Here is a 20,458-nt window from a genome sequence, read left to right on the forward strand (position 1 = left end):
AGCACCTCAGTGCTCAGTAAAATCTCCTTCCATGTCAGTCCAGAGGGGCAGAGCTCCCCACCGACGGCAGCTGCACCGAGAGCTTGGCACGGATTCGCATAGATAAAATGGTTTCTCCTGCCATTCATTCAGGCTCCCTGTCTGCCAGCTTCCCTTGCTCCTCTCTGGAATCTGAGCTCCACACAGGGAGCATTCAGCTGGCCACGAGCTCCTCACTGGGCCTTGCTCTGCGCAGATGTCCCCGAGCAATGCCATGAATTGTTGCTCTATAGTCACTAAGCTGTTTGGGGAAACATTTCAGATAACTGTCCTACGCACTGGGGTGACTGAATTGATGGCATTTGAATGGTCAAAAAGATAGTGTGGATTGGAAACAATGCTGTCCCTGTCACAGGCAGCAGGAGAATTCCAGCTGGTATTTTCATTGTTAATGACCAAACCCAGAGCACTGCGTGGCCTTAATACCTTGGAAGGGGCTTGGAGAAATGCACAAACCAGCCTGTCACTTCCCCTTCTGGATTTTCCAAATGCCAGGGGAGGAATGCTTTTAAAACTGCCTTTCAGAGCTCCACAAGTGACACTGTGGCTCGCCCGTGGGGAGGGCAGGAAAGGGAACACAGTGCCGGGAGTCGCCAGAGGACTGGTGATGGCCACCGAGCTGGGGGGCCCCTCACCCTTGGGTGGCAGGGGGGCACCTGTGCCCAGCGAAGGTGGGAGCAAGCAGCCAGCGGTGCCTCCCACGCGGCGGCAGGCACGGCTCCTGGAGGCGCTCGGCGGCCGGGAGAGCGCTGCTGCGTCTGGGCGCAGCCACGCCAGCCGTGCATCACCCGCAGCAGCGGGCACTCGGCTGTCGCGTTACAATAATGCATCCTTACAGCGCTGTTGCCATGGTGATGTATTAGGGCAATTCATCATCAGGCACCTTCCACCCGTGATGAATTACTGCAACCGTGGCTCCTGCCAGCACCGGCACGGGGGCCACAGGGGAACTCTTGTGGTTTTGCACAAACTTCGCCCTTCCCCTAAGGATAAAAAACCGGAGAGTTGTGGCTTCGCTGAGGGGACACGGGGCAGGGGCTGGGCCCTCTCTCCTGAGCCTCCACTGTGTGATTTGCTCCGTGCTGAGCCTCGTGCTCCTCCCTGGGGACCCCCTTTTAGTGATGTGGGCAGGAGGATCTGCCTCTGCCGGGCAGAGGGACGGGATCTGCCCAGGCTCTGCCTCAGCCAGAGGGTCTGAGGCATTTGTGGGTGCATCCCGCAGTGCTGCTGGAGGGGTGGCACTGCTGGGACCCTCCTGGGAGGGGCTGCCTGGCCTCCTGCTCCCCGCGTCCCTCACGCTGTGCCCTCGTGCAGGGACTGCGCCGTCACTCTGGGAAACTCGTCCTCTCCTGTTCCCCAGGCAGCCAAACGTGCTAGTGGCATTTTTGGTGCCCAGGCCTGTGGCAGAGGAGACAGATGGACCCAAAAAGGAGCCCGTGGCTGCTGCCCTGCTTTTCCCTCGCTCTTCCTCTCAGCCCTGGGAGGAGCCTGGCTCTAGCCTGGAACAAAACCAAAAAGGTGAGCCCAGGAGAAGCTCCAGCCAGCTGGGTCCTCAGCATCCCCGGGGTCTTTGCAGGCCTGCACTCTTTTCAGCTCAGTGGGTTAAATAAATTGCTTCAGAGAGCAGATTGGGAAAGGAGGTTTCTTTCACTGCAAAGTATGTTGCGTGCATCAGATGTAATTTGATTTTAATTGGTGGACGAGAAAGCAGCACAGTTAATAAAGGATGCACTGCCTTTTGCAGGGATGCCAGTCCTGAATTCCTAGAAAATGCAATCGCAACAACAAGACCAGTGCAAGGTGAGCCAAGGCTGAGCATGTAAACAGAGTCCCAGGGGAGATCCCTGACCCCTGTGGTATCCCACGGTCAGGATCACAGCAGAGGAGCAGTTTGTGGAGCTCATGCTGTTATTTAGTGTGGAGATGCCCCAGAAGCCCGAGACAGAGTCGTGTGCCAGCTGCATCCTGCCTGCTCTCAGCTCGGGCAGGGGCAGAGGTGCAGCTGCCCGTTGCTTCCCTGTCTTTTTCCTGCACCTGGAGGGGTCTCAGTGCCTGTCCCACGTCCCTCAGAGGGCCCAGCCGTGACAGCGCTGCTCCTGGATCTCCCCATCTCCAGCTCTGCCGGTGGGATGCGGGTTCACCGGCAGCCCTGGGTGCAGCTGCTCACACAGAGGCTGTGTTTGGGCAGCAGCTCCTCTGGGCTCCCTTCCCAGCGCTGTGGGCTCGTGGTTAGACCACTTTAAGAGCCAGGCTGCCCCCACAGCGCCCTGCAGATGCACACTTCCTTCCCCTGAAATCCCTGTGGGGGCAGAGCCTGCCCACTCAGGCCAGGAGGGCAGGAATAAGAGGTTGGTTGTGCAGACTCGAAGTATGGAATAATTTCCCCTGGACCTGCCCCGCTGCCGCCTCCCGACCACCGTGGAGACGTGAGACACTTTTGTGTCTGCCCTCGGTGCCGATGCTTTGAGGGCTCAGCGCTCTGCCCTGTGCCCAGCACCACGAGCCAAGGCTGCTCTGAGCTTCCCAATCAACTGGGCTCAATTAAGTGATAACGTGAGCAGCCATTGCCTATCCCCGTATCAGGAAATCATCCCCAGGTGGTGCAGAGGGGTTTATGTGCCCTGGGCAGGAGGAGCTGGGCTGTGAAGCCCTGGTGAAGCTCTCCTGGGAGAGAGGAGCCGAGGAGGGGCTGCCCAGCGCCGCTGCTGTGACAGCGCAGCCCCCGGGCGGCCGAGGCAGGGTTATTTAAAGCGCTGTTTTCACTCTGTTCCCACCAGGACGCTCGGCCAGCGCCCACCCTGACGCGTCTGGAAGCGTTTTAGGGATGCTTTGGGCGTCTGGGAGAAGCAGAGCTGCCTCCGCACTGCCGTGGGGTGTGCGGGGCACCGCCGCGCTCTGAGGCCAGACCTGGCTGTGAGGGATGTCAGACATCACTAAACATCACTGTCAAAAAGGACAGGAAAAGGTTATTTATCAGAAAAACAGGCCCGAGAGGAGGATTGCAGCGCTGGGGCTGCGGCTCCGAGGGGTCCGAGCCATCATCTCCGAGGGGTCGGAGCCATCATCTCCGAGGGGTCGGAGCCATCATCTCCGAGGGGTCGGAGCCATCATCTCCGAGGGGTCGGAGCCTTCATCTCCGAGGGGTCGGAGCCTTCATCTCCGAGGGGTCGGAGCCATCACCTCCGAGGGGTCGGAGCCGCTCTCTCCGAGGGGTCGGAGCCATCATCTCCGAGGGGTCCGAGCTCGCAGCCCCGCACCGCTGAGCGCCCCGCACCGTTCCCGTGGGCAGCCCGGTGTCCCAGCCTGCCGGCAGCCCCGGCTTTCTCTCCCTTCCCCTGGTGCATTTAGGGCTCTGTGCGGTGTTCTCGGAGCAAGCCAGGCTCGGAACGGGCCGGGATTTCGGATCGGGAGTGCTGTGCCCTGGCCGCCGAGCTGCTGGGCTTGGGGAGCCGCTGTCTGTGCACGGGCTGGGGTCTCTGCATCTGCTGGGGCTGCAGTGTGTGTGGTGCCAGTGTGCTTCTCCGTGACCCGGCGGGGATGTGGGGACGGCGTTCTGCAAACCAAAACCGGCCGAGGTAATTAATTTTCAAGGTAACGCCGACGAGGACGCTGAGCCGCCGTTGGAGTGCCGATGGTTTCCTGTGCCACGTTCACCCTCGTGTACCTGCGGGTGATGCACGGGGGATGCTGGGGATGGTGAGCGGAGGGCAGGAACCCCCAGGGGCTCGGGAGCAGCGCCAGGGACAGGCACAGGACATCTGCTGGCACCCCTGATGCCAGGGCTGTTCCCAGAGGAGCGCTGAGGCCTCAGGGATGCCCCGAGCACATCCCCGGCACAGCTGGGGAGTTTTGCATCCTTCAAACCTGTCCTGACGCCGCAGTTCAAGGCACAGCCCCGGTGCCGTACCCTCCCTCTCCCCATCGCCTACCTCTGATTAGAGCCCTCAGAACAAACCTGCTAATGCCTTTCCCAAGCTCTCGCCCCCACACTTTTTGCCATATAAATCACTATAATTAAAGCGTTTGGAAAATGCTTTGGGAGCCCAGACAAGCATCCCCGCATGCTACACACCCAGCTTGGCAAGCCCGACTTCCTGCTGCACCCACCCTGCTGCCCGGGGCGCTGCATCCCTTCCCTCCCCAAACACCCGGCAGCGACAGGAGAGAGGACCCAGACCGTTCCCAGGCTGTGAACCTGCCCCCGGCTCCGCGCCCGCCCAGGGCACGGCACCGAGCAGCCTCCCGAAGAGATGGGGCAGGGAGTGGGACAGGACCCCTGGCAGCACCAGCAAAGCCTGGACAAGGCTGTGTGTGAGGGGAGGTGGGTGCTGGAGGTGCTGGGGGAGTCTCTCACACCTCTCTGTGTCACAGAGCCAGTGCTCTCTGCTGCGGGTAGAAAGCCCCTTGGGGAGGGCAGGGAGGGCACGGCACACTCCCCCCGGCTCTGGCCCTTCTGCTCATCTCGGGGGGATGAGCCCCTGGGCTGTCCACAGCCCCTTTCTCAGCACTGCAGAGGTGAGCCCTGGGGTGCAGGCAGGGCTGGTGGGGAGCAGACAGGGCACAGGCAGGGCCAGTGGGGTGCAGCAGGGCACAGGTGGGAGGCAGGGTCAGTGGGGCGCAGGTAGGTCTGGTGGGGAGCAGGCAGGGCACAGGTGGGGTGCAGGCAGGAGGCAGGGTCGGTGGGGTGCAGACAGGGCTGGTGGGGCACTGGCAGGGCTGGTGGGGAGCAGGCAGGGTGCAGGCAGGGCCAGTGGAGAGCAGACAGGGTCGGTGGGGTGCAGGCAGGGCACAGACAGGGCCGGTGGGGTGCAGGCAGGGCACAGGCAGGGCCGGTGGGGTGCAGGCAGGGCTGGTGGGGTGCAGGCAGGAGGGCAGAGCTGCTCTGGGGACTGGCAGAGCCTGCTGGGATGGCTGGGGCACCGGGATGCAGTCCCAGCTTCCCCCTGCAGCACAGCTCTGCGGGGCACGAGCAGGTCCCATCCTGCTCTAAACCAAGGCATGAGGAACATGAGGGGGGGTTTTGGCCTGTCTTTTTAACTTGGAGCAGAACAGTCCTTCAGGAGCTGGTGGGAGCCACCACCTGAGGGGAGGGAGCCATTTTTCAAGCCATGGGCAGCAACATCCATGAAACATTAATTTTTAACACCGAGCCCCTGGAGTGCAGATCAAAGCAGCTGTGTGAAGAGGCAAAGGGAAGGCACAGAGCAGCAGGCAGGGAGACAGAGCTGCCCGGATGGGAGTGGCAAAGGCGTGCGGCGACTCTCGGGAGCCCTGTGGACAGTGGCTGAGCAGAGCAGCTCCTGGCAGGGGCAGCCTCTCGGGACGCCGGTGTCCGTGTGGCTCCTCTTCTCACCATCCCTGGATCCTCCATCCCCTGGTGGCCTGGTCCTCTCCTGTCCTCCCTCCGGTGACCACTTTGGATGGTCCCCAGGCCGCTCATCCCCACTCTTTGAGCTCCAGGGTTCTCTGCTTGGCTCCTCCAGTGGGTCCCCGCCTGTTTGTCCTCCTCTCTCCCACCCACTGTGCTCTGTGCCAGGAATATTTGAGTCACCTGGACTTTCCTGTTCCATTCCCAAGAGCCCTGCTGCTCCCTGGCTCTGGCACTGCCACAGCAGCCCAGGTGCCAGCCCGCAGTCGGGGCCCCTTCCCACCCAGCCCCTGGCTCCTGCAGCTGTTGGAGGGTGGGGAATGAACCCCCCCAGTCTCTCCCCGGGGTTCACCTCCAGAGCTGGGTCCTGGTTGCACTGCAGCCCCGTGCTGGCTGTGCTGCAGGAGCTCCTTTAGCTGCCCCAGGGGTGCGGCGCCAGCTGATCCCCCAGCCCCTGCACAGCTGCACCAGGGCCCTCCCTGCATCCCCTGCTCTCCCTCTGCTTTCCCCAACAGGATCGAGATCCACGGGCAAGGACCTGCAGCTGTCCTTGAGGGTGGCCACGGCAGGGATTTCGCAGGCTGGCCGTGGGGAGCTCTGCTGTTGGCTGCTCCTCATCCTCCCTCAGCGGGGAGGCTTTGGCAGCCCTGCTCTCTGCGCAGACAGAGCTCACTCCTGCTCCCAGCTCCCGCTCAGCGTGTATTTTTACCTTTTAGTGAAAGCCACTGAACTGCCTGAAGTTGCCTCTCAGCTCTTCTCTGGGGCTTGGGTTGCCAAGAAATGATTGACGCATTTAATGGAGGCAGTGGGTGCAGAGGAATTTGGCAGGAGCCCAGGCTCACGATACACAAAGGACACTGCCGTTCCTGCTGAGGTTTTCTGAGCCTCTGCTCTCTCGGAACGCGCTGTCCTGCGTGGGGATGCTGCGCTCTGGCTCAGGAGCTGTGAGCTCAGGAGCCCTGGGAGCGGGGCAGGGGCAGGGAGAAGGGTTTGGGGAGAAGGGGTTGGGGCAGGGAGGGCTGTGTAGGGGCTGCAGGCTGGAGAAGCCAAGCCTCTCTCCCTGCCTTTTTGGTTTTCCTGCTGCTTTGAGCCGTGCAGAGTTTGTCCCCGCGCTGGGGCTGAGCGTGTGCAGCAGATTTCTGCATACGCACGCTCGTGTGTGAACCTGCACGTGGAATGGGGTTTTTTTTTCCCTTACATTTCCTGGAGAGAAACCCCCCCTGCCATGCACGGACTAGTTTGGGCCCAGCCCACACAGATTGCGTTTCGCACACCTACCCGTGCATGCGTGCTCGCATGCAACACGTGTGAGCTCCCCTGCACCTGCGGGTGCTCCCCTGCTCCCTGCCCCACACCTGAGCGCTGGCATGTGCCCTGTGACACCCACACGCCAGACAGGTGCCAGCCAGCAGCACAGACCTCTCTCGGCACCGAGGCAGGGCTGCTGCAGCCCCCCCTTCGCGCAGGAGCCAACTCCAAGGTTCAGACCAGCGCGGGCTGAGGGCTTTTGTCTCCGCAGCCTTCTGGGAGGTAGCAGAGAGTGACCCTTGGCCGCTCCTTAAGCTCAGGAGCGGGGTTAGGAACAAAGGAACAAAGCTGCCTGTCAGTCCCTGACCGTGGGCTCTGACCTCGGCTTGGCTTTGTCCCGTTTGAAAGGCGCCGTGAAACCACCACTGAAATTACTAATACCTCTCCCTTGGGTGTTTTCAGAGGGGCACCCATCCCAGCTGTCTCTAGAGAGAGGTTTCCAGGAGCAGCCTAGATAAGGCTTTTCTTGTGCATTCAATGTATGCATTGCTCATCCCCTGGAGCTTCCCTTCTCCTGCAGATAGAAAGGGCAATTTGTAGAGCTTACAAATGCCTATTAAAATATCATTGTGAAAGGGTGACACAAGCACCTGAACAGAAAAGAATAGGAAATATTTGTCTCATTAACCAGAGACTTAGCTGTCTTGTTTCCTCTTCCTTGTGTCTTCTTCCTACAGGAGGGCAACAGTGGTTTATTTCCACGTGTGGAGAGAGCAGCCTGACTCCTTGGAAGATGCGCCCGTTTCTGCGAACCCTCTGCACCTGGCTCGTGCTCCTGGCTGAGCCAGCGTGCCTGGCGCTCAGAGGCCTGGCACATTCTTTCAGATAATGCCAAAAGAGCAGCGTTATCCCCGAGCAGCGCGGCCTGAGCCCCGTTTGTGTGGCCGCAGCCAGTGTGGGCTGGAGCGCAGCACGGGCCGTGAGCGCGTACTGAACACAAGAATCACTCTGTAAGGGGCACAAGGGGTGAGGGCCAGGCAGAGCTTTAAGAATAAAGGCTTGTTTGGGAGAATTATTCACTCGGTGCCTGCTGTAGGTGGACGGCAGCAGATTAGAAGGAAACATTATCTCTCAGGGCAAGTTCAGAAGGACGAGCGAAGCCAAACTGGCACGGGCTGAGAGTCTCAATGCATTATTCTCTTTGCTCTACAAGCCTGGGAGAACAAAGTGCTCAGTGTAAATGCTCACCAGGGCCTTTTTTACCCCTGTAGGACCACAAAAGTTCAGCATGAGATGAAGGGACACGTGTTGGCTATTAGTCCGCTACAAAGAGCATTTCAGTTTAGAATTTAGAGTCTCATAAAAAACATTATTGTCTGTATCCCAGGACATTTGTTTGTTAGGGCAACATGGACTGAAAAAAAAATTTTAAAATGCGCCCCTCTGCACAGTTGTGTGCCTCAGCAGCCCTACCATGGCTGGCCCCCAGCCTGGCACCACCCTGAGGACAGCTCCTGAGCCTCAGCACCAGTCCTGTCCTCTCTGCAGGACAAGAAGGACCCTTGCCTTAAAGAACTCTTGGCCTGGTGTGTTTTGCTGTGGCAGGAGGTTGCACCTTGCTCTGGGTCCTCTCAGCCAAGCTGCAGCTCTGCACGGAGCCTCCGGCGGCGTTCCTGGCTCTGCTGTGCTCACACGTGTCTGCTGGTTATGCGTTCACCAGGTCTGAGGCGAGGATGAGGTTTATGTCCAAGTGAAAATCAGAGATCTTAGATGGCAGAGTTCTTGCCTTCCCCTGCCCCAGAGATCACGGTCGAGCTCTTGGGACCACCAAGGCATTTTGCCCTCAGCACTTCTCTGCCATCAGGAGCTCTCCTTCCTGGGGCTGCTGTGGCTCAGCCTCCCCAGGACAGACAACCCAAAACCCAGCTGGAGCTGCTGGGCTTGGCCTTGGCTCCCGGAGTGAGGCACAGTGGATGGCAGCACAGAGATGATCAGAGCACAGGATCTGACAGTCCCTCCTGGACTTGCAGCCTGGCATAAACAAAATTATGGACGAGCATTCCCGAGTACATCTGTGACACTTCTGGGTTGTAAGCTGCTTGCTGCCTTCCTGGTTTAGAACAGATTTGACAAAAAGCATCCGTATGATTTTGATACACTTAAGCCCGTGGCCAGGCTTTATCAGATGTTTGGCAATCTATGGGACAGTTTTTAGGAGCGTTTTGTTTTGCATTTGGATTGTCTTCCAGCTACCAAGACGATCGGTTTCGGGCTTAGTCAGTAGTGGGAGGAAGGTTCTAAGGAATTCTGCAGGAGGAGACTCGGCAGGGCCACCCCAGGTCTGTGGCTGCCCCAGGACACTGCCAGGAGCTGTGGGCTCAGAGCAATCCTCATCTCTCCCCCAGATCTGTTTGTCCTCCCAGCCTCAAAGGCAGCCAGAGCACAGCATCCGCCGCTTCCTCCAACAGCACACGGAGCATCTGCTTTTAAAAGGCTAAAAAAAAAAAAAAAAAAGGTGGAATATATTATCTATTCACAAAGTCATTGTAAATATTAAAGAGCCCATGAGGGGAAATGTCTCTGATGATGTCTTTTCAGGAGTGTGGGAGAAAAATCCATGCAAAGGCACTATTGAGGGGTATGGCCAAAAGGCAAGCGATGCTTTGAACTTGTTCAAAGCCACAGGGTCGTCAGTCTGCCTGGGACTGCAGCGGGGAGCAGCTCCCCATCCCTCCTCAGAGTCAGCTGAAAGGTCACTTCAGCAAATCCACAATTTAAATGAAAGATAGTAAGTCCCAGAGAGAGCTATTTGAAAATAAAAGGCATCAGAAGTGAGAGGGACGCATCTTTGTGAGTGGCAGAGGTCCTGGAGAGCTTCGGCTGAGTGACAGAGCGTGCAGTGCAGGGAGAGGACGGGGTGCTCCTGAGGGGGGCCCCTGCAAGCACCTGTGCCAGCAGGAATGGGAAGGGAGCCTCCACGTCCCTGTCTCCATCCCCCTGCAGCCCCTTGGCTGCACACAGCAGGCCCTGGGGGTCTCTCCTGCGCTGCCTCACCAGTATTCCCAGTATTCCCAGTACACCCAGGCTGGAGAACCGTGTCCCTGCTGCCACGGCGGCTCTCGTGGCCAGGAGGAAAGAAGCATCTCTCCATCACCCAGGAGAGAGTCGAGTTTGCAGGACTGTGCTCCTGAGGCGTCCCAGGCAAGGACAGAAGATCACTGAAAACTCTGAGGAGGTCCTCTGGCTGGAACGGCGAGCGAAGTGAAGCAGCCCCTGGTGTTATGTAACGCGGCTCTGTTGAAACAGCGCAGCAAAGTCGCCTTGTGCCAATAAATCAGGCGGCCACGGAGGAGCAGATGTGAATCACACCTTGCTTCATATGCCCTGCAGTGTTTTCACTTATTGTTCCAGTTTTAAAGATTAATGGCACTCAGAGATGAGTATTAGCTACGCTTCCATTTCATACTCATTATCAGAAGAGCTTTTTTTTTCGGCATAATTAGCACGGATCAAATTTTCCAAGTGGCTCGGCGGACTCGCTGCTGTTCCCTGGCTGCTGAGAACGCCTGGGACGTCCCACTGCTGCTGCTGGGCGCGCTGCACCCCTAAAGCACCCGCGTAGCCTTTAAACGTGGAGAGAGAAGGGGCACTACTGAGATGACAGCAGCCCAGAAATGGGGGTTCCCTGACCTGGGCTGCCAGGAACCCCGTGTTCTGGCACAGCTGGTGGGGGCTGAGGCGCTGGCAGCCTCTCTGCCAGCGGACAGGAGGTTCTGGCCGCAGGGGCTCAGCCAGCAGCAGGTGCTGATGCTCCCCAGCCCAGGCAGCAGCAGCCCTGAAGCCCCAGAGCTGCTCTGGGCTCCAGGCCGCTTTGCGTTGTCTGGTGCGCAGCAGAGCAGGGCACGGAGCGTTTGATACCCGGAGGAGCAGCGGAGGTGGGTTACCCACGCCAGGAACCCGGCCTGGCGCGGGGCAGCAGGTCTGGGAGAGAGGGAAGCTGGCGTGGGAGCGCCGGAGGGGGGGTGGCTGGGGAAGGGAAACTTGCTGGCATCTTCCAGGGCTCGTCTGGGGCTGGGGCACGCTGTCCCCGCCGTGTCCCCCGAGGGGCTGCGTGTGAGGGGCGAGCCCTGGGCGCTGTGCCCGCAGGGGAAGGGGGTTCAGGGGGGAGCAGGGAGGCTGTGGGTGCCCGCGTGTGCCTGCCAGCGGCGTGGAGAAGGCCAGGGAGCGCAGCGCCGAGCTCCCTGCTACACCCAATCAACCCGTGATCGTTTCTATCGCGAAGATAAACTGGCCATTGTTGCCAAAAATAAATGTTAGTGTTCCAAATCCACACTTCAATAGCACCAGCTCATTAGAGATGCATATCATTTGGCTCCAGTCCCACACCTTCTAGCTCGTTATAAATATGCAGTTGCTGCTGGCTCTACCCCAATCATCTCTGCAATCAGAGCTTTTAATTAGGTTAATTAAATTGTATCAAACCTCGCAGGGACGCAGTTCACTGATGCTGATGAGGCAGCCAAAACAGACCTTAACTCTAGCTCTAATGAAGGCCCTGCTGCAGCTAATAACAATGCATAATAAATTAGCGCTTCCCTCGAAAGGTGCATCGGGGCTTGCGCTCCAGCAAATGATGATCTGTATGCACTAATTCACTATTGCAGCCTTTAGCTCTGCCGAAGCCAGGGACATCCTGGGAATAAGTTCTCACTAAATAATGGGCTCCTGCCTGCCTGAAGCAATGCTGCTCACCTGGGTTCCATCAGGGCACTAACGGCTCCGGGTACAAAGCTGCGGGACCACAAAGCAAATATTTGCTGCTTTCGCCTTGCCCAGCCCTGGGTCTGCTCTTGGTGCCTGGCATCTCTCGACAGAAGCAGCAGCAGGTATTTCTTTATTTGAAATCTGCAATGGAATTTGGAGAGGAATGTTTTGTTTGGAGGGAAATGGGCAGCTGTGCCCAAGTGTGGCAGCGTGAACGGGGTCAGCGCCCTGTGCCCAGGCTCTTCCCACACATCAGCAGCTCTGTGTGGCTCCTGGTGGGGTGAGGAAAGGTCCAGGTGGCCGAGGAGCTGTGGAACAGAGAGGTTTAGGGCAGCCATGCTGAGCAGCAATTAGTCACTCCTGATTTACATGCTGCTCTTTCAACTCCCTGCTGTGAAGCTGCTCAGGCTTGAGTGGAGGAACTTCACCACCCTTTTCCCCTGGCTGCCCTTGGGCAAGGCACCTCAGCTGAACCTGGCTGCGGGATCCCAGGGAACAGCAGGGCCAGGGCTGCCAGTCCTGCAGCTGGAGACCCCTGTGCCCAGTCCACAGCGCCACTGGTGACCCTGGGACGGCGGCAGCTGGTGGGTGAGCAGTGGGGCGATGCAGAGGGCGCGTGGGAAGCAGATGGTAACGCAGGGGGCAGCCCTGGGAGCGGTGGGATGGCTGGGATCAAACCTCCCCTGCTCTCCTCTGTTGAAGGAACACAGCCTGGGGGGTCTCCAGAGGCTCTGCCACAGCTCATGGCCACCGATGGAGACCCCCAGAGTGGCTGTCCTGGGGACATCCAGAGCCTCCCCAGGCAAGGCAGCTTCTGTAGCCATGCCCCAGGGACCCCAGCGCGCTCTCCAGTCTGGTTCAGGAAAACGGGGCCCGCAGGAAAGCAGCTGAGGAGCCTAAGGGCTGGTGATGGTTGTCCTGCTAGTAAAATAGATTGCTGCAGCTGCCTAGAGATAACCCTGCATGTGTAGTCTGCTATTAACCTTTATAGACAGTCATTATCGATTGAGTTCTTCAGGACTGGAACAAGGAATTACACAAGGTTATTATATGGCACAATATTATTGAGTCACCTAAAATCTGAGCTGTGAATCTCTGGGGAATTTTGATATCTGTATCTTTCAAGCTGCAGGGGATCTCCTTGCTAAAGAACCTGTTGGTTCAGCTTTTGATGCTATAATTACCACAACCAAAAAACAGCTTGTGGGCATTTTCTCGCTGTCCTTCCCCCACGAGGGCCCAGCTAGAGGATGGCAGATGCCACCCCTGTCTCACTTTAAAATCCTGTGCTGTGGCACAGCGGGCTGGGTTTTTGATTCAGTTATAAGGGATTGGCTCTTTCCAGATCCTTGCAGAAACATTTCAGTGCTTCAGTAAGAGGATACCAAGCTTTGGGAGTCAAAGAGCAAGGTCTTTGAGAAGGTGGGGATTTTTTTCGTGGAAGCCATTGGGAACACTGCAGGGCAGCAGGAGTGAGTCAGCCCTGCCTTCAATGGAGAAGTTGAGAGATCAGCACCCTCCAAATCCTTCCGCACTGCAGGCAGGAATAGGTGAAAAATGTTTGTGCACAAGAGCCGGCACCTCCTTTTAGTCTGCTTTGGCCACAAGATGATAAAGCACCCCACAGGCTGTGGATTTGTCCCCAGGCTTTGGAGGTCAGGGTGCAGCAGGAAGCCTGCTCAGTGCGAGCACCACAGATGTGACAGTGCTCTGGATTCCCTTTGGTGAAACCTTCACGTTCTCCCAGGGAAAAGTGAACCAGAACAGGCACAGCTTTCGCTACCCAGAGCCCCTCTTGTGATCACCAGGCTGCGTGTCCTGGCTGGTGACTGCTCAAAGAGAACCTCGCAGCTGCCTGCTGCGTCCCGTAACACCAAACCGGCCAGAGATGCCTTTCTTCCAGGGAATTGGGCACTTGTGCCCGCTCCTGCGCTTGCTGTGCAGTGGGACACGGGGGGACAAGGCAATTGCTGGGCCTGGCCAGGTTGCCACTCTTCAATTCCTGCTAAAGGATTCCTTGGGGGTCTCCCAGCAGAACTGCTGCTTTGCTTGCCCATCCTTTCCAGCCAGGCTCTCGATGCAGATATTAATTAAGGGCAAGGATGAAATATTTATCTGTTAAAGCCTCGGTCTAAAAGAGATTTCCCTTTGGAGGCAGTGGGGGCTGCGAGGAGCGCAGTGACAGCACGGGAATGTCCCGGGGGACACCGAGGGGACACACAAGGGGACACGGGGGGGACACGGGGGGGACACACAAGGGGACACGGGGGGGACACTGAGGGGACACGGGAGGGACACGGCCCCGCCGCGCGCCGCTGCTGCCCCCTGCGGGCCGGGCCCGGCACTGCGGCCGCTCCGGGGAGAACCGAACCGAGCCGAACCAAGCCGGACCGAGCTGAACCGGACCGGGCTGGACTGAGCTGAACCGGACCGGGCTGGACTGAGCTGAACCGGGCCAAGTCAAGCCGGACCGGGCTGGACTGGACCAAACGGAGCTGAACCGAGCTGAAACAGACCAAAGTGAGCCGAACCTGACCAAACCGAGGAGAACCGGACTGAACCAGCCCATACGAGACCGAACCCAGCCGGACCGGGCCGAGCCGAAGGAAACCAAACCAGACTGAGCTGGACCGAGGCAAACCAGGCCAAGCCGAACCAAGCTGGACCAGACCAAACCGAGCTGAACCGGGCCGTTCTCACACGCTGGGCTTTGTTTTCCCCTCCCGCTCACCCCGCGGTTTAGAGCCGTTACAGAATGCACAGATTCCGTGGATGCTCCCCAGAAAGCTTCTCCCCACGGTGATCTCTGCGATGGCAGGAACAACCGAAGCTGCATTTAAGCACGTAAAAACACGGCGCTTCATCGCTGAGCTGCTGGGAAAGCTCCTGAGTAGCTAAGGGCCTGAGAGGAGCATCTTTTTTTTTCATTTTTTCCTTCCCCCCTTGCAGACCATGTGCTTTTTGCTGGCAGCGACAGGACGATGGAGAGAGATAAGGAAAGGAATGTTCGCAGGGAGGCTTCTCTGAACGTGCCTGGGCTGCTCCAGGACACTCAGGATGCGTCTGCACATCCCCCATCCCTGGCAATGCGGCGGCCCAAGGAGATCCCAGAAGACAAACCCTTGTCCCACACTCAGTTTGAACTGGAGCGACGCTGGAGCAAAAGCACGCAGTGGAATTGTGCAAACAGGAAAATGAGAGGGGTTGGGGGATGCTGGGGAAATGACTAGAGGGTAATTCACCTTGAACCTGAAAGAGCTGAGCTCAGTTCTCCTGGGTTTGGACAGGAGCTGACAATCCCCAGGTACCTTCCCTGTGCTTAAGCCACCTCCCAACGTTCCACTAGGGCCCTGACTCTTCACTGACTCTTTATGGTGCATCTCACCAGGACACTCAGGCAAATCTCACGGCTTCCCACTGTAAATATCAAGAGAACGCACTCTGATTTATTAATCAATTAATTAGCTGAAACACACTGATGGCTACCGCAGGCCCACAGTGATTTGTTTTAACAAAGTGCTGAGCTGCAGTTAAGAGCAGGCTGGCACCAGCCCTGCTCCAAAGGGATCTGGCTCCTCCTTTGTGAGCAAAGGCTGTAACAATCATTCCATGAAGCGGTTAACGTTTCCGCTGAAACTTGAATTTGTAAATAGCTGGACTGGTCTTTGTTTCTTTCTTCACCTTTACTTTATGAGTTTTGTCCTGGAAAAAAAGAACAAGTACAAATATTTGCTGCCATGCAAGAAAAAACAAAAAAACCCACCCACACAAATCAGAGTTGCTGTCTGGGTCTGACCATAAAAGAAAAATGGTCACTTCGCACCGTTTAGGTGGGGATTATAATTTTATCTGCTGTTTTCTCCTTCAGGCTGTCAGGCACAATCTGCTTTGCCCACAAGCACCAGAGAACAGGAGTTCCATTGAGACAAGTAATTTCTGTGGTCATTTTGGATCTTTAAGACTTTCTCATAACTTACAGAAATGGTTCCCTACTCCGGACTCTTTGTGAGCACCATTTTACAGGTGAGTCTTTGTCCTTGCTGACAAGGTAAGACTTGGACTAGCAGATAGAATTTACTGGAATGCCTCATCTCCTTGCTTTGTCCATACTAAAAAAGGATTAGTTATCTTTAGGAGCTATCTGGAGAATGAAGAAACAAATACAACACACACGGTACCAGACCTAATGGCCTGAACAGAACAGGTTTGGCAGAACCAGAACCAAATCCCTCACCAGAAGATCTTTGCGTGTCTGGATTTTCTGTGAGATGACAAACATGGCCTTCTCTCTCTCGATGCGCTGCCTCAGGAGGTCATATTGGTTCTTCCTCTGCTGGGCTAATTTCTGGAAATGAAAAAAAAAAAAAAAAAAAAGCTGTTTTAAGACAGAGATGAACAAGACACTATGGCCTAAATCCTCTGAATTTCAATGTCAAATGCAAGAAAACATTTGACTCCCTAATGAAAATCAACTTTATCCAGAGGATGGAAAACAAACAAAAAAAAGGACGGACACCAATTCCTGAAGTGCTCAGAGCCCACAGAGGCCTCTCAAAATGCAACTTGTTGGGTCAAGTTTGCCTAATGAGAGTGGATAGCTTTCCCAGCACAGGAACAGTATTACTGCAGGTGTGATCTAAGTAATTAAATTAAGGAGAACAGATCCCAACATGCTCCAAATATGACTCAGACATTTAGGAGAAAACTAGTCAGTCTACGACTCGTCCAACTGCTTTCCTGACAAGTCAAATTGAGACAGCTGGCAGGAGGAAAGGGACCACAGGGTGTTTATTATCTCACATCTGAGTCAGAAAAAACAGGTTAAAAATTTACCAGTCAGCAATATTAAGACAACTATTTTTACCTTACACACAACTGACTCGTACTCACCGGATTGTCCAACAGATCTGAGCTACCTGAGCAGAATCTACAGCACTAAAGCCAAGTGTAGCTACTTCTGTGATACTAAAACATCAGAATCAAAGCTGATTGCATAAGCTATTCATGCTGAAGAATCACAAAACAATTCAAATTAGGAAAGCCAGGAATTGAGACTATAGTTTAAATGGCTTTAGGAAGGAAAGTGAGGAGACAAATCTCAAGCCACTTTGGGCTCAGAACCAAACTGGAAAATACTGCAAGATCAGGAACAATGTAACAGAGGCATCTGTATTAGAATAAGCTTCTTTCTATATACTTAATTTAGGGGTGCAAGGGGTTTTGGGGAAGTGTGAGGGGAGATCTAACAGTGGATGGTGAAAAAAATTACACCTGAAACTGCAGCAGTCTAATGAAAAGACATTCCCATAGGTGTATGTTCCTTTATAGAGGAGAAATACCTCAGTTGTACAGGGACTCTGCCTAATCAGATCCACACCACCCTTTTCTGGCTTGTAAATCACAACTTATGGTATGCAGGGGATGCAGGGAAAGAGGATTCTGTGTTAGTCCAGGAGAAGAGGTGACTGCAGGTTCCAGGTGGTCACTTGGTGATTAAGTGACATCCGCTACTGCTTTGTGTCACCAGTAGAAGTTTTAAGAAAACTGTTTTGTTCAGCTCTACAATGGCACGATGAATCCTTTTCAGTGCTTGTGTTATACATAAAAGGTGTAAAACACTCAGAACTCTGTAGGACAAACAGCAGCAGTACCTTCAGGTGGACAGGATCAGTAGGTCCCTTCACCGCCTCTCTCTGCAGCGTTGCAATGGTTGGTCGGTTGTACACTCTATCCACGAGCTCAGGAACGGTGTCCAGGTGAGCAGCAATATCAAACTCCTTAACTATACATAAAAAAAAAAAAAAAATCAGGAATAAACTCCCATGTAGTTTGATAAGCAAATACATTGCTACAGTCAGCAACAGGAGCCCCAGCAACACGGCTCCTGCACAAGTGATGTCTCAGCTAGTAAGCAAAAGGGATTTCTAGAGCGTCTGAATTTTTATTCTTGAAAAGAAGTGTCTTTCTTTCCTGCCAGCCCACAGCAAGAGGGACAGAACGAGTTCTGTCGGCGGTCCCAGCCTCACCTTCCCGCGGCGTGTCCACGAAGAAGAGATGGCGGCTCGGGCCGCTCCCCGCCGCGTCCAGCAGGTGGAGCTCTGCCTTCAGGCGCTCGATTTTCTGCGGAAAGTCCAAATTTGGCCAAATTCGGAGCGGGTAAAAACCAAACCTCCCCCGAGGACATTTCTGTCCGGTCCTCGGGGTTACTCCTTCCTTCTTCTATCTCTGAAAACACATCTAGTCTATATTTATGACAGGTCTTCACAACCTTTCCAGGCAGAGGGTCACAGTGATTCTGGCTGTTACCCAGGCAAAGTGCATACATGCACCTGCACAACTGGGTCCTCTGTTTGGAGAGGGGAATGACTGCCATGGAACTGGCAGCAGAAGCATGAAGGAAAGTTTAAAGCTGGCTTTGATTTTTTTTTTTTTTTTTTTTTTATTCTCAGTGAGAATTTCAGTCTGTTTCGTGAATCAACATCAGAGCATGGAACATCTTCAGAAGAGGATCGTGGTTTTGTGGATAGCCTACCACACTCCAACAACCACAGAGGATCATTATATGGCACAGCCTACCGTACTCCAACAACCCACTTCAGATTAGGGAGACCTTCCCACAATCTGTAAGCCCCTGACAGGAGAGTGCAGCCTGTCACTTCTCTCAAGTAGCAAGTGTTTTCCCCTGCGCTCAGCACTGCTGAGGCTGCACCTCGAGTGCTGTGTCCAGTTCTGGGCCCCTCAGTTTAGGAAGGACATTGAGATGCTCAAATGTGTCCAGAGAAGGGCAAGGCTGGTGGAGGGTCTGGAACACAAACCCTATGAAGAACGGCTGAGGGAGGTGTTTAGCCTGGAGAAAAGGAGGCTCAGGGGAGAGCTGATCACTCTTTCCAGCTCCCTGAAAGGAGCTTGTAGCCAGGTGGGGGTCAGTCTGTTCCCCCAGGCAACCAGTGACAGAACAAGAGGACCACAGCCTTAAGCTGTGTCAGGAGAACTTTAGGCTGGACACTAGGGAAAATAATCTCTGGGCACTGGAATGAGCTACCAGGGACGTGAGGGAGTCACCATCCCTGGAGGTGTTTAAAAACAGACCGGATGTGATGCTCAGTGCCACGGTCTGGTTGACGAGGTGGTTTTACATCATAGGTTGAACTTGATCTTTTCTAACATAGCTGATTCTGTGATTCTAAGACAGGAAACAGCCTCAAGCTATGCTGGGGGAGGTTCAGGTTTGGTGTTAGGAAAGCTTCTTCCCTGGAAGGGTAGTCAGGCATGGGAACAGGCAGCCCAGAGAAAGGGTGGAGTCACCATCCCTGGAAGTGTTCAAAAGGCATGTGGCACCTGGGGACACACAGGTCAGTGGTGACCACAGTGGTGGCTGGTGAACAGCTGGACTTCGTGATCCGAGAGCAATCTCCCAACTTCAAGGATTTCACGATTCCTCTGTGGATATGCTAAGCAGAAATGTGTGTTTAAAGTCTTGAAATTTATGTAGAAATCACTGTGTTTTATACCAATGCACAGTGTCATTTTTGATAATCGCCACACCTTTAGGCTCTATATCCAGCACTCCACTGACACTTTCATTGTCCTTTCCAGCACTGTACAAATCAGACTTCACTGATCAAACACAATAGCCAGCAGCAACAATAAGAACAACACAGTAAAAACCCAACTCTGAGCAAACTAGAAAAGACTAAAAATGTGAGTTGTTACCTTGGCTTCCGCAACTCTTTTCATTTCTATGTATTTAATATCCTGTGTCCTCATCAGTTTCACTTGCTCCGGGGTAATTTCATCCTTTGGCTGCTTTATGACGTGGACTCCATCCTACAACCAGACAAACACAGCACTTTTAAACAGCCCATCCCACCTGCAGAGCCCTGTGCGGCCTGCAAAGAGCAGAACTTTGTCTCTTGTTCCTCATTTTCTTCAAAGCCTTCCACAGTCATCAAACCAATTTTCTCATTTATCTAATAATTCACACATACAGATCAAAACAAGGTAGAGGGGAAAAAAAATGCTACTTAGAGCAAGGAAGTGTAATCCTGCTTGAAGGCACTGGAGGGTCCCACCTTGACCTCCGCACGTATCATTTTGAAGTAGAACTCATCGGGGTTCTTGTCCAGAGCTTTCTTCTGCAGCGCCCTGAGAGCATTCTGCTTCTTGTGGTAGTCACTGCGGGGGGGATAAAACCGACAATCACGAGCTGTTCAGCAGATTCACCCCGGCTGAAGGGCCGAGTCTTTCCCAGCGATGCTCAGGGAAACCCTCCCGGACGCGGGGAGATCCCCGCAGCACCGCCCGCCCCCGGCGGCCGCACTCACCGCGCACGGAGCCGGTAATCCTTCTTCTTCTCCAGCAAGCCCAGCTTCGATCGGGCGGCGGGCTACGGGAGAGACGGGGAGCGTGAGGGGGAGAGAGCGCGGAGGGCCCGGGGGGGACGGAGGGAAGGAGCGCGGAGGGCCCGGGGGGAGGAAGGAGCGCGGAGGGCCCGGGGGGGACGGAGGGAAGGAGCGCGGAGGGCCCGGGGGGAGGAAGGAGCGCGGAGGGCTCCGCTAGGGGCCCGGCCCGGCCCGGTGCACCGACCTGGGCCCGCTCGCGGTGCGGGCGCTGCCGCGCCTTGGCGGCTTTCCTGAAGGCGGCCGACATGGCTGGGACGGGAACGGCGACGGCTCCGGGCGCCGGGCACGCGCGTCCGCACGCGGGGAGCGCGCCGGAACAGGCGGGGCCTGGGCTCAGGGCTCAGGGGCCGCGCGTCCATGGCGACGGCGGGAGCGCGTGCGCGGCCCCGAGCGCGGCCCCGCGGGGACCCCCGGGCACGGGCGGGCCCCGCCGCCGCCGCCGCCGCCGGGACAGCCCCGCGGGGCCGAGCGCCGCCGGTCCCTCCGCCGCCGCCCGGAGCCCGCCCGCGGAGCTCCGCGCCCGGCCGCGGGAGGAGAAGCGCCGGAGCCGCCGCCGCCGCCTCGAGACGGGGCTCATCCCGCTGCCGCCGCACGGGGTGCTCGGCGGGCGGCACCGGCCCCCTGCAGCCGCTGCTGG

At 56.1% G+C, this 20,458-nt stretch overlaps 1 protein-coding gene and 1 long non-coding RNA gene across 3 annotated transcripts; one reads left to right on the plus strand and one right to left on the minus strand.

Moving 5' to 3' along the window:
- Positions 1-11,481: 11,481 nt before the first annotated feature.
- Positions 11,482-16,638, plus strand: LOC120763214 (uncharacterized). Of its 2 annotated transcripts, none has more exons than XR_005704048.2 (3): positions 11,482-11,541; positions 14,369-15,442; positions 15,554-16,638. It is a non-coding gene; the product is annotated as an uncharacterized LOC120763214 (long non-coding RNA). The 2 variants fall into 2 exon arrangements; XR_005704047.2 differs by having other exon boundaries at positions 15,288-15,442.
- On the minus strand, positions 14,848-20,140 carry UTP11 (UTP11 small subunit processome component). Its single transcript, XM_040086366.2, has 8 exons — positions 20,006-20,140; positions 19,744-19,805; positions 19,492-19,594; positions 19,133-19,246; positions 17,446-17,539; positions 17,071-17,201; positions 15,654-15,764; positions 14,848-15,121 (listed from the first exon to the last, which is right to left on the minus strand). Exons 1-8 carry the CDS (start codon positions 20,066-20,068, stop codon positions 15,038-15,040), a joined length of 762 nt encoding a protein of 253 aa, XP_039942300.1. The 5' UTR covers positions 20,069-20,140; the 3' UTR covers positions 14,848-15,037.
- Positions 20,141-20,458: the final 318 nt, after the last annotated feature.

This window comes from Hirundo rustica, chromosome 25 (assembly GCF_015227805.2).
Source record: "Hirundo rustica isolate bHirRus1 chromosome 25, bHirRus1.pri.v3, whole genome shotgun sequence".
Lineage (NCBI taxonomy): Eukaryota > Metazoa > Chordata > Aves > Passeriformes > Hirundinidae > Hirundo > Hirundo rustica.